This window comes from Berghia stephanieae, chromosome 4 (assembly GCF_034508935.2).
Source record: "Berghia stephanieae isolate SIO BIC M18660-M18661 chromosome 4, UCSD_Bste_1.3, whole genome shotgun sequence".
NCBI classification, from domain to species: Eukaryota; Metazoa; Mollusca; class Gastropoda; order Nudibranchia; family Aeolidiidae; genus Berghia; species Berghia stephanieae.
In genome coordinates this window covers 86,156,488-86,172,218 of record NC_088363.1, presented here as the reverse complement: position 1 = coordinate 86,172,218, position 15,731 = coordinate 86,156,488, and the positions used below count along the sequence as shown (strand labels likewise).

The 15,731-nt window shown below is 38.0% G+C and overlaps 1 protein-coding gene across 1 annotated transcript in view; it reads left to right on the top strand.

The window, feature by feature from the left end:
- Positions 1-15,731, top strand: part of LOC144971455 (uncharacterized) — a 378,626-nt gene that overhangs the window by 127,472 nt on the left and 235,423 nt on the right. The window contains exon 4 of the mRNA XM_078912375.1: positions 6,259-9,423. Coding sequence (XP_078768501.1) covers positions 6,259-9,423 — 3,165 coding nt within the window. The remainder of the gene's footprint in view (positions 1-6,258; positions 9,424-15,731) is intronic.

Genomic DNA, 15,731 nt, shown 5'->3' with positions numbered 1-15,731 from the left:
ACAAACTACATTTATTTATGTTTTGGTCAGTTAAGTTTTACTTGGTGGATCCATTGATTAAGATGACCCCCCCCCCCCCACTTGTAAAAAAAAAAACAAACCTAACACTTCAGAGAAGTCTCGGGTTTGAAAATACCAAAAAGTTTGGGATATCTTGATCAATAATATATAAAGTATGTGATTGTTTCGTTTTAGTGTTCAAAATAAATAAAAAAACGTTTTGTCTCTGTACTGAGCAAGCATGGGAAAAGTCAATAGAAGCAAGTGAGAAATTACACAAAACGGTGTGGAAAAACAACTTGATGAACCCAAGTCGTTAATTTAGGAGTCCATCAAGGCAGTGAGAAATATGCTTTACACCAATTCATGCCTGACTCGTAAACCTGTGCAGGTATTTTTCCGCACACAATAACAGACAATATTGGTTTCCTCTTTGGCAAGAAAAACCTTTTCTTCAAATATCAATCCGTGAATTTTTGTCAACAAGTTTTAAACCCAAAACTTTTCTTGGAAGTGCCAGGTTTTATACTAAAAAAGAGCTTTTATATAGCGCAATATCCACTAAACGTGCTCAAAGCGCTTTACAAAGGGCCCCTGGTCAACAGCAACATTTAACAAGTAGGACGGGACATGACGCCTGTTAGGGATGTTACAATTTTTTCGGACAGAGACAAAACTGTTAACGGCCAGGTACTCATTTAACACCTGAGTACGGTGAGAGAATGTGAGTAAAGAGCCTTCTCCAAGGACTCAACTATGCGCCGAGCGAGGCTTACAACCCAGTACCTTCCGATCCGAAAGCGAGTGTCATACCACAAGACCACTTAGCCGCATACTACAGTTAGTTCCAAAAGAAACCATATCTTTTATATTCTTCTTTTAAAGCATTTTTCAGGTTTAAAAATAATGATTTTGTAAATGACACCATTCTAATCCTTATAACATCTTGCATGTATTGCTAACAATATTGTTTCTTTACATTGGATGCAATAATCATGAGAGCTAATTCAAAACTGATCCGTGAAAATTCCGCTTTCTCAAAAATGACGCATTGATTTATTTTTTACATTAAAAAAAAATAAAAAAGAAAAGTAGTCACTTTGCAATAGACTACTGTCCTATCCAAAGGATAGCAAACAATTGCTATTGACCGTTTTCCGCTACAGAAACAGGGATAAACTCCGAATCTGTGGGCCATATGGCTGTGAAAGACAACCACTGAGTCAACTCGACTACTAAAAAAAAAGGCTTGTAATTTCATAAAGTCTTAGGTTACACACCCAGCCCTCCCCTGTCCTCCTCCCACTACAATCTGTGACCGCCAGCATCAATTTTCTCGTCTCGCATGGGTGAATTTAGTACCTAGTTTGGTAACGTATAAAACGTATCCGTTTTATGATTAAATAAAGAATGGCGAGGAGATGGTTCGATTGATAGAATGTTTAACAAGGGTTAAAATCCCTCAGGTTGTATACAGATATCTCAGTATCTTAGATGGCAGAGCACGCATCTCACAAGCAAAAAAAAAAAAAAACAAAACAAAAAAAAAGCAAACAAAAAAAAAAAACAAAGCAAAAACAAAAATCAAAAAACAAACAACAACAAAGCAAAACAAACAACAAACAAACAAACAAAATAGAACAACCACAACAACAAAAACGATTACAAACAAAAAAAAAACAAACAAAACAAACGACAAAAAACCAACAAACCTGGCTGCAGTCGAGTTATTTTTTTTTCTGACGTTCTCCACCAAGAAGTTATTAGATAGTCAGATATAAGACCTGGCGGAAAGTACTTTGATTCAAACTAGCAACCTATCCAAAGGTACAAATATAATATTATTATGATTATTGTCCTTCTAACCCAACTGACGCCGAGAAAATTTCGTGCTCAATGGACCGGCCACTTGCTTAGAGATAATGTTCAGAGTTTTGCTGGTCAAAAATGATTGGTCAAAAACTCTCAATCCCGAGATTTACTTTTGAATGTTCAGGATTAAAGAATTTTCGAGAGGTTGCCGAAGAAGGGTTTAGAGAACAGAACGTTCTATGCAAGTCGTTTGTTACTTTTAGATGCTATCACATTATTATTATACATGTTGTTCAATACGATATTTTATTGAGTTTAAGTTTTCTGGCGAAAATTTTATAAAGCTGTTTTGTCCGATTTGGTGGTTTAAGCCAAAGTCTTGTTTATTTTTTATCCAGATTTTGATATTTAAAATCACACCTTATAAAAAAATAAAATAAAAAATAAAATTCCCTTTATTCATCCCCAAGGGGAAATTTGTCTTTAGGGTCTATTCCAAGGGAAGACTGGAATAACCCAGGCGTCAGCCGTAAAGCAGCGCCCCAAAGTTAGCTAGGGCGAGGTGACTTGCTCAAGGCCACACAACGCAGCGGCGGGTGATTGAACTCGGTACCTTTCGGGTAGGAAGCAAAGACCGTACCACTGAGCCGCGCGGCCCCTTATTATTGCTAGTTATAGTCACCAGAGGGTTTGTGTGTCAGTTGGACTCAAGTCAAACAACAAATAAAAGAGCCCAAAAAACAATGAAACAACAAAAACAAAAAAAAAAACAATACACAACAAAAACAAAAAACGAACAAAAACAAAACAAAAATACAAAACGAACAAAGAAACAAAAAACAAACATCAACACATCAACAAATTATCACAAACACTAAACGTGCTCAAAGCGCTTTACAATGGATCCCTAGCGAATCGCAAACTTAACATGTTGGGCGATATTCGATTTTTTTTTGCCGATAGTGACAACTTTTTTAGTGGCCAGTTACTCATTTATTTTACATCGGAGTACGGTAAGAGAATGTGACCAGGGCCTTCCGATCCGATAGCGAGTGTCATACCACAAGACCACATAGCCGCACAATAACAATAACATCAATCCATTCAAATTTCTCTCTCTCTCTCTCTCTCTCTCTCTCTCTCTCTCTCTCTCTCTCTCTCTCTCTCTCTCTCTCTCTCTCTCTCCCTCTCTCTCTCTCTCTCTCTCTGTGTCTCTCTCTCTCACTCTCTCTCTCACTCTCTGTCTCTCTCTCTCTCTCTCTCTTCTACCTCTCCTCCTCTATCTATCTACTATCTATCTACTATCTACTATCATCTATCTCTATCTATCTTCATCTATCTATCATCTATCTATCTCTATCTATCTATCTATCTATCTATACTATCATCATCATCTATCTATCATCTATCTATCTATCTATCCCATCTATCTATCTATCTATCTATCTATCTATCTATCTATCTATCTATCTATCTATCTATCTATCTATCTATCTATCTATCTATCTATCTATCTATCTATCTATATATATATATATGGTATAATATGTAGATAGTTAGATAGATAAATAGCTTGATAGAAGGAGGGGGGGGGGGGGGGGGAGGGGGAGAGAAAGTAGATAGTCAAACAGATAGATAAAGGGATTGAAAGTGGGTAGGCATACAGTTAGACACATAATAATTGAATAATAAACAAAATATGCGATTTACTTTTAAAGGGAGCTAAGTCTACCTTAACTAGAGCTCGCATAAAGTATTATGGGTAGCCTCTCTTGCCACGATTATCCGATACATTTATTTTACTCTCTTTCCACCTGACCTCTCAACCCCTACCTACCTTCACCCCCCATGTATGTATGTCTCTTTCCCAATCTGTTTCGCTCGTTTCCTTTTACTGTTTCTAACAACTGTGCTGTGTTGGATGATGTTCAGTGAATTTAGACATCTAAGTAAATAATTGGGCAAAAACAAAAACATTTTCCTTTTTAAAAGGTCATGCTGCTCGATGACAAAGTCAGATAACCCAAGTGTCAAAGATAATAATAAGAAATACAATAATTAGTGGTATTGTGGTATGACACTCGCTTTCGGAATTGAAGGTCCTGGGTTCGAGCCTCGCTCGGCGCATTGTTGAGACCTTTTGAAAAGGCTATTTACTCACATTCTCTTGTTTACTCAGGTGTAAAATGAGTACCTAACCGTCAACAGCGTTGTTTCTGTCGGAAACAAAATGTAATATCGCCTCACAAGCGTCATGTCTCGACTTATTATTAAATAATAACATTGGACCATCCAGCTTCTGTGTGTCGTATTGCCAAGTGTGCTGGAATTCGATGTGTTAGAATCGAACAAGCATTGTATGGACATAAACGTGTTAATTCAAGTCATAAACAACCCCCCCCCCCCCCAAAAAAAAAAAAAAATAAAAAAATAAAAAAAATTAAAAACACAAAAAAAAGTAGAAATAAAAAGAAGAATGAAAGAAAAAAGCAACAACAAAAATGAACCCCCCCAAAAAAAAAATCAAATGAAAAAACAAACAAAAAAAACCACCAAAAAACAAACAAACAAACAACAAAATAAAGACAAACCAAAAACATCAACAACAGTGCTCTAAATTCCCTAGAAAGAATGTTATGAATATATATATATATATATATATATATATATATATATATATATATATATATATATATAGTATGCAGATGACGTCACTCAGGCCTTTGTTATTGTTTTTGCCATCCGCGTTTGTGAGTTGTTCTCACTAAACTGTATTAACCAGACTATAAAAGTTCATGGTTACACAGAGTTTGTGTGTTGGTCCGTTCTACTTCCGGATGGCAATGTTGTGAACTCCTTGGCCAAGCGCATTCTATCTATAGAATTGAATCGTGTTTGATACAAATATGGTACGAAAAGTGCTCGACATGTAGTAATGGAGCGAATTATTATTTAAAATATTTACCACAATGTTTGGGGCAGTCTACATCAATGTTTCAGGCTTAATTTGCCATCTTCAGGACTGAGTCAGTCCTGAAGATGGCAAATTAAGCCTGAAACATTGATGTAGACTGCCCCAAACATTGTGGTAAATATTTTAAATAAATATATATATATATATATATATATATATATATATATATATATATATATATAGAATGCGCTAGGCCAAGGAGTTCACAACATTGCCATCCGGAAGTATAACGGACCAACACACAAATTCAGTGTAACCATGGACTTTTATAGTCTGGTTAATACGGTTTAGTGAGAACAACTCACAAACGCGGATGGCAAAAACAGTAACAAAGGCCTGAGTGACGTCATCTGCATACTATATATATATATATATATATATATATATATATATATATATGTGTGTGTGTGTGTGTGTGTGTGTTATAATTATTAATTTGTTTTATCCAGTCGCGCAACGCCTTCTGCCACAGTTTTAATTTACATTATAATATTTATGTCTTAGAATAGAACCAGGAAGGAAATAAAAGTTTCCTGCCGTGCACTAAACACGCCCCCCCCCCCCCCCCCCCCCCACAAATATAAAAAACGCCTTCTCTATTTTGGTCAAAATCGATCACTATTGATGGATACAAAAAATCTAAACTTGTGAAAAATCAAACGTCCGAGAGTACTGAAATGTCGGATTCAAACTTTTTTTTTGGACAAATTGTGAGCCATTTCTAATAGATCAGTATTTGAATTCAGTGTTTTCTGACCATTTGATAAAAGGCGTTTAGTCATTGTACGATACATTAGTTTATATGAATGAAAATAGCACTAGTAACGAGCGGCTCTTTGCTTCACTGCGAACCAGCCTTCATTCAACTCGTTATATCACACCACTTATCATTTCCTGATATCCCAACACAAACAAGGGCTGTATAAGATGACTGTTTATTGTCACCAGACCAGTCCTCTTACCAGGATCAAAAGTTGAATAAGTGCACAATCTTACCGTTTATAATGACCCCCCCCCCCCCAAAAAAAAAAAAACAAAAAAAAAAAAAAAAAAAAAAAAAAACAACAAAACAAAAAACAACAACAACAACAACAACAACAACAACAACAACAACAACAACAACAACAACAACAACAACCCTGAAATGTATGCTTCAAATTTCGATCCATTAAGAACATTCCCAATTTCTGAAAGGGACCCAAAGATATGAAAATTAAAAACATGTGATATCTCAGATGTAACAAATTGTAAGCGATATTCGAAGAGTTTTGACCAAAATCGACAAGAGATCTGTTTTGTCAGTTCATCGCAACAGCCATATTTCAAGATTCGTTCATAACTTTGTCGTCCTTACATTCTTCCACCCAGTCATCAACTAAAACAACCTTTCATATTTTTTGTCAAATACAACACAAGTTTTACAAACATTCTCATATTTAATATAATAATATCTTTATTTATTTTCTCTCCAGAATCTACCCTCCCAGAGTATCAAGGAACCTGCTGGAAGCAATTTAGAACTGAATACAAACGACATCATCGTTGACAATCTCGTTAAGAAATCGCCCGGATTATCTTTAAATCGCGAACAATCGCCAGATTCTAGTCATAAACAAAATGCGGAAGACGTGAGTTTGTGGGAACGATATGGACAATTGAATGAGCCACCTCACGGGGACGATCTTGATCAAGGACTGGAATACTCTTGTCATCCCAATTCTGATGTAGTCTCCAGTGATTACGGCCTATTATGGGCAGCGCGATCTGCCCACGATCACATTTTAGGACACGGTCTAGAAGAGATCGGTCCCCTCGAATCTTTTACCAACAAGTTGAGCGAGAGCAGTTACAAAATTTTAACATATTCAAGTGACTCTTACCAAACAGATGAATGTGATACCAGTCAAAGTCAATATAATGATCTTCAGAAAGAGTCAACATGCAGTGATTGTAGTAGTGGATATTTAAAATCCGTTTTACTTGACGCGTCCAATGAAAACAGAATAAATGAATGCTTAGATACTGAAGATAACTGCAATTCCATCGGAAAAGAACTTGACAGAAGATACAAAGAAAACGATCGCGAAGAGCAGGGTTATGCATTAATAAGTTATCAGAATTATTTTGAAAATCCTTTGAATAGCAGGGAAATATCAGATGATGTCTATTCAGGATGTTCGGTGGGCACGTCATCGAGACACGATGCATCGGGCAAGGAATCGACACCGCACAATGAAAATCGTGTTGACAGAATAAAACCAGGTCATCCAAATAATTCGATACACGATTTAATCTCAACTAAAAATGAAGGAACAATAAGCAGTGCCAGAACATTTTCGTTTGATCAAAGTGAAAATTTTATACACCACGGAGATCAGAACAATAACCAATTGTATTATGATGAGTCTAGACATGATCCAGACGAACCTCAAATCGTTCAAAATTGTAATTTGGATAAGAAAGGTGTTATTATTGATTGTCAGAAGGACAGAAAAAGGTGTAGACTAAAGGACACTGCAATTCAAACTTCTCTCGATTTAGAGGACACGATAGATATCTCAGGAATGCCAGCAAGCGAGGGTTTCACTGTCAAAAGGTCCAATATTTCTCAGGGACGTAGATCATCTAAAGAGAAAAGTCCTCCGAACAAATCCATTGGGACTCTGACTCCTTCGGCAATTTACAATCATAATGAAAGTTTTCAAAAAGGCAATGACGTGATGACGATTCCCGATGAAGAAGCGCCAGAAATTCCTCCTAGGAATAAATTGGTCTCACGATCAAAGTCATTGCACTCCGGCCCTAGTAAAAAGTCTAAGAAGATTAAGAAAAATAGAGTGGACAAGTCAAGTCTTAGTGGGAGTCTGAAGGAATTGAGTCACTTGAATATCGATGTCAGTCAGAGATTGGTCGATGGGGAGAGACAATATGTGGTAGACAACGGGTCTCCAGAGATGCAAGTTATTGTCAATGCCTTGACTCCAGTCTTGCTACGACGTAGTAAATCAGGACGTGCTTCGGGAAAACGTCGGATCGATCCATTTGGTAGCAAATTCAGCGACAAGAAAGATTCTCATCGGAATGATAATGTTATATGCGAAACTAAGACTCCAAAATGTGTTGGTGTTATTTCATCAGAGGAGACGGACGATTCTATCAAAAGCCAAACTGGCTCTGAAAATACAAATAGTCAAACTCCCAAACTAGTGTCTTCCGAGGAGAAAAATGCCTCAAGTGAGAGGAAAATTCCAATTTATGCCAGGATTCGTAGTCATGACGGATCACATGGGAGAGAAAAGACTGAACGAATTCCACGGCGAACGGATGTGTATCACATTTCAAACAAGATAAAACAAATCGCCGATGAAGCCCTGATTTCAAATACCTTCTTGAGCTCAAAAGAGAAAACTATAAAATCTGTCAATTGTGACCAGCTCTTAAAAAGTGATGATAACAAGACAGAAGAAAGTTTATTTTTGGATCCAAAACAAGCCCACACATGGCACGGGCAAGGGATAACAGATTGGCGTTACAGACAAGCCCCGAGAATGGGAGTCGGAATGGTTTTCATTGAAACAACCAAATTTTTCGGAGGAACGGAAACTTCGAGGCAATTTCGAAACAATACAAATCTTTCGATTTCGTCCACATCGTCCTCGACCTCTTCGTCCTCATACCTCCCTCCCTCCTCGCACACCCAAACCCTTCCCATTATTTCAAGAACTCTCTTGGATGCAATGCATAAACGCTACTGTTCTCATCAATACGCGCGGCAAACGTCTACGACACTTCAGCCGTTTTCGCTGATGAGGCTTGATCCTTCGTGTTCCACTGGAGGTGAGTCGATTACAGCTCTGCGGGCTGAACCCCGTTCACCAAAAGATCACGAGGTCAAGGCTGCTCCAACTGCCTTATCTGCAGCTTCCGGGTCAAAGTCGACGCATCCTGCCATCTCGTCGCTTTCTAAAACAGCGGTCAAGCGTCTCACATCTGATGGAGAATCAGACAGTCGAAGTTCGACAACGGAAAGTCCAAAATCTTCGCCTCATCAGCATCATCTTTCGGAAGCAAACTCGCCAATGTCAGGAGTTGCTTCCACCATTCCACGAAAAGATATTATTATAAGATCAAGCTGCCATAAGCACGGCGAAAAGGCTGCTAACCATTCTAGTCAACAAATAAAAGAATGCAAAGTGTCTAGGGCTCCTGCAGAACGCCCATTACTTTCTATAGACAAAGCAACCAGCGGGATAAAACGTGATCTTACTAAAGCAAATAAACGAAAACATTCTACAACTCAAGAGGAATTTTGTGGAGAATTTCAACAAACTGAAGCTTCTCCAGACCTTGTACATTCTTTAGATCCTGCAATCATCCCATCACAAAAACTGTGCCAACTTCAGCAGCATTTGCAGCAACATCAACAGTCCTCTCATTCTCAACAGCAGCAGCTGCTGCCGTTAAAACTTCAACATCAAACGCAGTCCCAAATCCAAATGCAACGCCGTGAGATGCAACAGTCTCAACAACGCATCCAACAACAGACTGATCTAGATGCCTCGGCCCGTCCAAAATCACTCGACATAAATTCAGCCTCAGCTAAATCAACAGGCTCACCTTACCCACATACAGAACAGGTATGTTTTATCTCATTTCTCTCTTTGTTATCTTATTCAATGGTGGTAGATTGCCTTAAACTTATAGGTGAACATCAATTAGCTCACTACTAGACTGCATACGTTTATTTATTTCGAGCTAGTTTTTTTAATGTCGTATTTTCATCTTTCTAAAATCGAGGACGAGAGACCATGCGCACAACCAACATGACGTTCTCTCTCTAATAACTTTTCCGCCGGTGACGTCACAGACTATGGGTGACGTCCAATCAAGGGACGCTACTCTTCCGCTAATCTCATTCCCTATAGAAAAATAAGGGGAGTGAAGATAAAGAACTTACCTACATGATTTTTTTTATTTTGATGAATAATGTAACATGGCATTTGATATTATTGCATTTTGAATATTAGTTATTTGAAACTCTCGAATATAAAAAGTTGGACATGCCAAATGAATGTAAATAGAGTTAATAATACTAAGAATATTGAATATGACACTTATTTATGTATTAGATAGTTAATACTCGATATTATCAATTAGCATTGAATGCTTTTTATATAATTGATAAATTGTATCGATGCATAAAAGTTACACAGAGCATTTAAAGGTATTTAGAGACTATTAGCTCTTAAGCGATACGATAAGATACGGTACGATAAAAATGTCTCTCACAACACAGTAAACGACGTTTCGCCCTTTGGCCTTCTTCAGATAAACAAGAAAAAGAAATATGTTATATTATTACATTTGCATTATGGCTAAAACATTAAAGATCAAAATGTGTTGAAATTTTGGTAGGTTCATGGTTCGATTCCCGCTCTTTATATTCACATTCTATTAGCACGCAGAGTGTAAAATGAGTAACTTTCCATGACAGTGTTTGCACCTTAAATACGTCATGCCTTACATGTTAAGTGTTTAGTGATACTGTTTCCTGGAACCTCTTGTAAAGCCGTGTGATTTTCACTATATTAGTATATAAAAGCTGATTGCATATTTCAAGATCTCAAGGGTTGCTAAAAAATAATAATGGCGTTAAAACTATGACTCTTTTCCGAACTGATGAGCATTAATGCAAATTGATAGTTTAATTTTTAGATTTATTTCTTTGTATTGAATGGTTTTTAACTTTGTATATGACACCGTAAGATCATTTCAGCGGTAGGAATTTTTAGATTAATGCATGGATATGAGTTTGCTCAAGTGTCGTTTTGTTGTTGTTGTTGTTGTTGTTGTTGTTGTTGTTGTTGTTGTTTCTGTTGATATTGTTGCTCTTATTGTTTTTGTGTGTGCTTTTTATTCAAAAGAATACCGTTTTCCGTGTTGATACTCATCTACTTATTTCCGAATCTCTTCTGATTGGCATCAATGTTTTTGTTTATTCATCTTAACAACGCCACTACCACATTATCTCATTCGTCTGTAGTGTTTCATCCATCCTGTTTTGTTGATAAAGGGGAAACCCGAAACGTCCATTGTATCTGTTCTCGTATATGAAATTGAAGCTCGCATTCATTTTCACATCGTTATTTATATTGTGTATCATAAAGCCCGCAAAAATTGGTTTGTTGGTCGCTATCGTGACAAACACTTGAAATGATCAACCCCAATTCATATTTCGACTTCTTGCCGTCTTGCCATCGTCGCTTTGACTAGCTCTTGCTTGGCCCATTAGAGGTACAAACTGATAGGGAAATTGACAGAAACAGATAAATAGACGAGGAGCGAAGAAGAGGGGAAAGGCTGATAGAAGAAGATAAAGATGCAGTCTGGAGGAGATGGATAAAGAAATGACTCACCTCGTGTCAAATTTGGCTTATGAGGAATTTCCACAAAAGGTCTGTCCTGCTGGCGTTTTACGGTGCATATTTTATAACTATGCTTTTTTTGTTAGTCGCCTGAAGAAGTATTTTGAGCCCGAAGCGTTCCGTGTTTGGTATTTTCTTTCCCTTTTTGAAGCTGTTTTATTCAATTTTGTTATTATTTTTTACACTCTGGTGTTGGCATGGTTTAATTATGCCCTTCCACCACATTATAGAATTTCGTCGCCAAGGCATTCCACGAAGGAATATAGATAGTTCATCAAACAAGATGTCTGATGTCAACAGGAATCACCCATGTTGTCCAAGTGAGCGAATTGGGGGCTAATAATATGCCCAATGAAAAAAACCCCACGAAAGTACCTGAAGCGAGGCGGCACGAACCCGGGACCTTCCGGGTCACAATGCAATGCCATAACCACTCGGCCACTTCGCCTAATACTAATATTAATACGATGAATAACTTTATAGCCACAGTTTGAAATCAAAACTTATCTGTCAGCTCGATGTCTTAGTATGGGGGGGGGGGGGGGGGGGGGGGGGGGGGGCTGTAACGTGGGAAATGTGATAAAAGATAGGATGGAATTCGGAAGGCAATGGTATATCGTATAAGGTCACCTGGTGTCACCGAGGTCAATTTCAGTAAAACATTGGCCAAACTCGGTCATTTCGCTTCCCGTTGGTCAGCAGAGGTCAGAAGCACGGACTTAATGACCATCTTGACGTCAGTTAGTTGTTACCTTCAAATGAATTCATCTGATTCTGTCTATAGTTTTGGTAACCTGGTATTGGTATATTTTATAAAGAATGTGGGTAATGTAACTGTTGCTGATCGAAGCTCGAAGAAATAAATACTCGTAACAATGTGAAATTGAAAGTAAACTTCAATTTAATATACGAAAACATATAAAATGGACGTTTCGGGTTTCCCCTTTTTCAACTATACAGGAGAGAAAAAGGGGAAACCCAAAACGTCCATTTTATCTGTTTTCGTATATTAAATTGAAGCTTACATTCAATTTCACATTGTTATTTATTTATAAAGAAAGGTATATTGATTGGACAGTCGATTGGTTTCGAGCCTCGCTCGGGGCATAGTTGAGTCCTTGGAAAAGGCTCTTTACTCCCATTACATTCTCTCACCGTATTCAAGTGTAAAATGAGTACCTGGCCGTTTACATCGTTGTCTCTGTCCGAAGAAATTGTAATATCGCCTAATAGGCGTCATGTCCCGTCTTAAATGTTAAATGTTGCTGTTGGCCAGGGACCCCTTGAGCACATTTAGTAGATATTGCACTATATAATAGCTCAATTCAGTTCTTTTCTGATCAAATTTTAATATACGTGTTTTCCCCCGGATTATGACAGTTAACTGGTGAATAGGACTTTACACACCTCAGTCGTGAATAAGTACGTGTCTATCGGTTCTTATTAAGGTTACTACAATCACTTCTCTTGCTTTTATAGATAGTATGCTCTTGGCTAAGAAGCTCATAACATTGCCATCCGGAAGTATAATGGACCAACACACAAAACAGTGTGTATCCGCAGAGAGTTTAGAAGCTAACGCTTAGAGAGCTCTCTCTTCCCTCCCGCTCTCCATGACAACAATGCATTTCATTGCGTATCAGCCGAAAAATTGTGTGTCACGAAATAGGCGCGGATCACTGAATGTGTGTTTCGTCTGCAAGAGATCGGCTGCTCTTTTTCTTTACTATCGGCTCAGGCTTTATGTGCAAAATCGTACAGATTCGTTTGATTCTCTAGATCAGGTTACGATAACTTTGTAAGATTCTAAAATAAATTACTTATAATAATAATGATGTGTGTTTGTGAGACACACACACACACACACACACACACACACACAAGAGAGAGAGAGAGAGAGAGAGAGAGAGAGAGAGAGAGAGAGAGAGAGAGAGCGAGAGAGAGAGAGAGAGAGAAGGCGGGTGGGAGGGGGTGAGGGGGGGGGGGATAAACTTTGACAAAAAATAAATTTAACTCAACTTTACAGCGAAAATCATGATTTATTTTAAACAAACTTAATAGAAACAAACGACCTTTGTATTTTCAACAAAGCCATAACTCTCTCTCTCTCTCTCTCTCTCTCTCTCTCTCTCTCTCTCTCTCTCTCTCTCTTTCGCTCTTCTCTCTCTCTCTCTTCTCTCTCTCTCTCTCTTTCGCTCTTCTCTCTCTCTCTTCTCTCTCTCTCTCTCTCTCTTTCGCTCTTCTCTCTCTCTCTCTTCTCTCTCTCCCCTCTCTCTCTCTTCTCTCTCTCTCTTCTCTCTCTCTCTCTCTCTCTCTCTCTGTGTGTGTGTGTGTGTGTGTGTAAGTATGTGTTTAATTAACACACGTATAGTTCAAAATAATATATACAATGAAAAAATAGTATGCATGACTAAGATGACGTCAAGTTGCGTTGCATAGATTAATGACCACAAGTACAATTAAACATAATGAAGGAGAGAAATACAAAATACATATACTCTCGTGTAAGTATTGTAGAATCTAATCTAAAACACATTTTATAAACTGAAAAATGGCTCAGTAAAATCACAAAGGGGGACAATGCTGCATCAACACCGATGATTGACAGTGACAGACCAGAATTGATAACCTCGGTATACATCCATTGTCTCCTGAGACAGACGGAAGCCAACAACAACAGGCATACCGGTAAGAAAACAAATCAGCGACATATCAAATCTACACGACATGGCTAAATGTGGCAGCCTTCCTATTTCTATGGGTGGGCTGTTTTTCTGACAGTGTCTGATTCATTAACTGGCATTAGTGAACAAATTAGCTACATAAAAAAGTAAATCACACTTTCCATTTTTGCAACCAAGGCCCATGTGGGGTGGAATGCTTACCACAAGCCGTCTAATGATCCTATTTCTCAGACCAGTAATGTGCAGTGTGGGAGTAATGGCGTCTCTGAATTCCTTTTCCATAATTTCTATGATACAGAGAAGTTCTGAACTTGGTGCACAGAGACCGCCATGGTTACAACCCTGAAGGTTCTTTGCATGCAGGAATACTTGACTCTCTTTGCCAGGGTCCTTGTCACCTTTCAATAAATCTTGACAGTCTGTACACAGATGGGGCATTAATTTGACTGCAACATACCCAGATATGCAAGTTGTTACATTCTGTTCATTTGGTATTAGGGATTGCATAGTTGATGGCAACATCAGCTGTCTAATTTCCTGTGGAACATCTTGTTGAAGGCGTGTCTTGACTGCCACTGAAACAGGAAGCATCAAAAGGTTCTTCACATAAAACATTTCGTCTGTACAGTGCATCAGCTGACTTGTCATCCAAATCAGCACGCCTGCAGTTGATGACCCAACGCCTGGACCTGTAAAAAATAACTAACGCAGTTCAATATTGGATCTAGATCTATTATTAGTAATTAATTGAGAGCTGGGTCTGATTAAGAGTTAATTTTATACATAAAAGCACATACTAATTGGCCGAGAGAGACTAGATGTATGCTTCTCTTTAGATAAACTTCTAAAAAACTAAGCTCACTTCATTGAGATTACTACTGTACTAGAATCTAGACATAGGCATCACAAGTCTAGTCAATGTACATCCTATCTAGTCATCCCTCTAAAGCTCTTTGAGCATATTTATTGGAAATTGCGCTATATAAAAGCTCAATTATTTTAAGCATAAATCCACTGGCACAACATATGGCTAAAATTCAATGCCGTGTAGCTACACCGTCGCCCCCTACCCTTTACTGTGTTTTAAATCAACCACATCTGCTATTATGGAAAAGGAGAAGAAGAAGATGAAGAAGAAGAAGATAATGGCTAGCCTCACCCCCAACAGAGCCACCTTTAAGGGTCACAGTCACGGTGCAGTAGATTAGAACTGGATCAGAAATCTAATGTTCATTTTCTCTTGTAACACAATCTAGACGTGTTAATATAGAAATATAGTTATTTGTTAAGGTTAATAGATTAAAGTTTAATTTTCTCACCTTTCAGGATCCTTTGGGAAACGGAAGAAACCTAAATCTGGTCTCTTGTGTCGAGAATTGGAACAATTGATACCGGAACACCACTGGCATTTGTTATGTGTTGTCGGCGTCGGCGCCATCTTAGCTCATTGTTGTACGCGCTTATTTCCACGATCAGCTGTTGACCCAGATACGGGCTTTTTGGCTAGAGAGAGAGCTCTCGAAGCGTTAGCTATACAATCTCTCTGGTATCCGTGAACGTTTATAAGCAGGATAATACAATTTAGTTAGAATTACTCATAAACGCGGATGGCAAAAAAAACAAAACAAAAAAAACAATAACAAAGACCTGAGTGACGTCAACTTCGAACTATCTATAGGAATATGGGATGTACCCACTGACCTCTCTTCTTTATAATGAATGAATTCCAGTTTTTCTTTCATGTAAATTTCATGAGCTCATAAAACTCCTATTAAACGAAACTATTCTGTCCAAAATTGACAAAAGACATTTATCATTTTGGCATTTTTGTGTGTG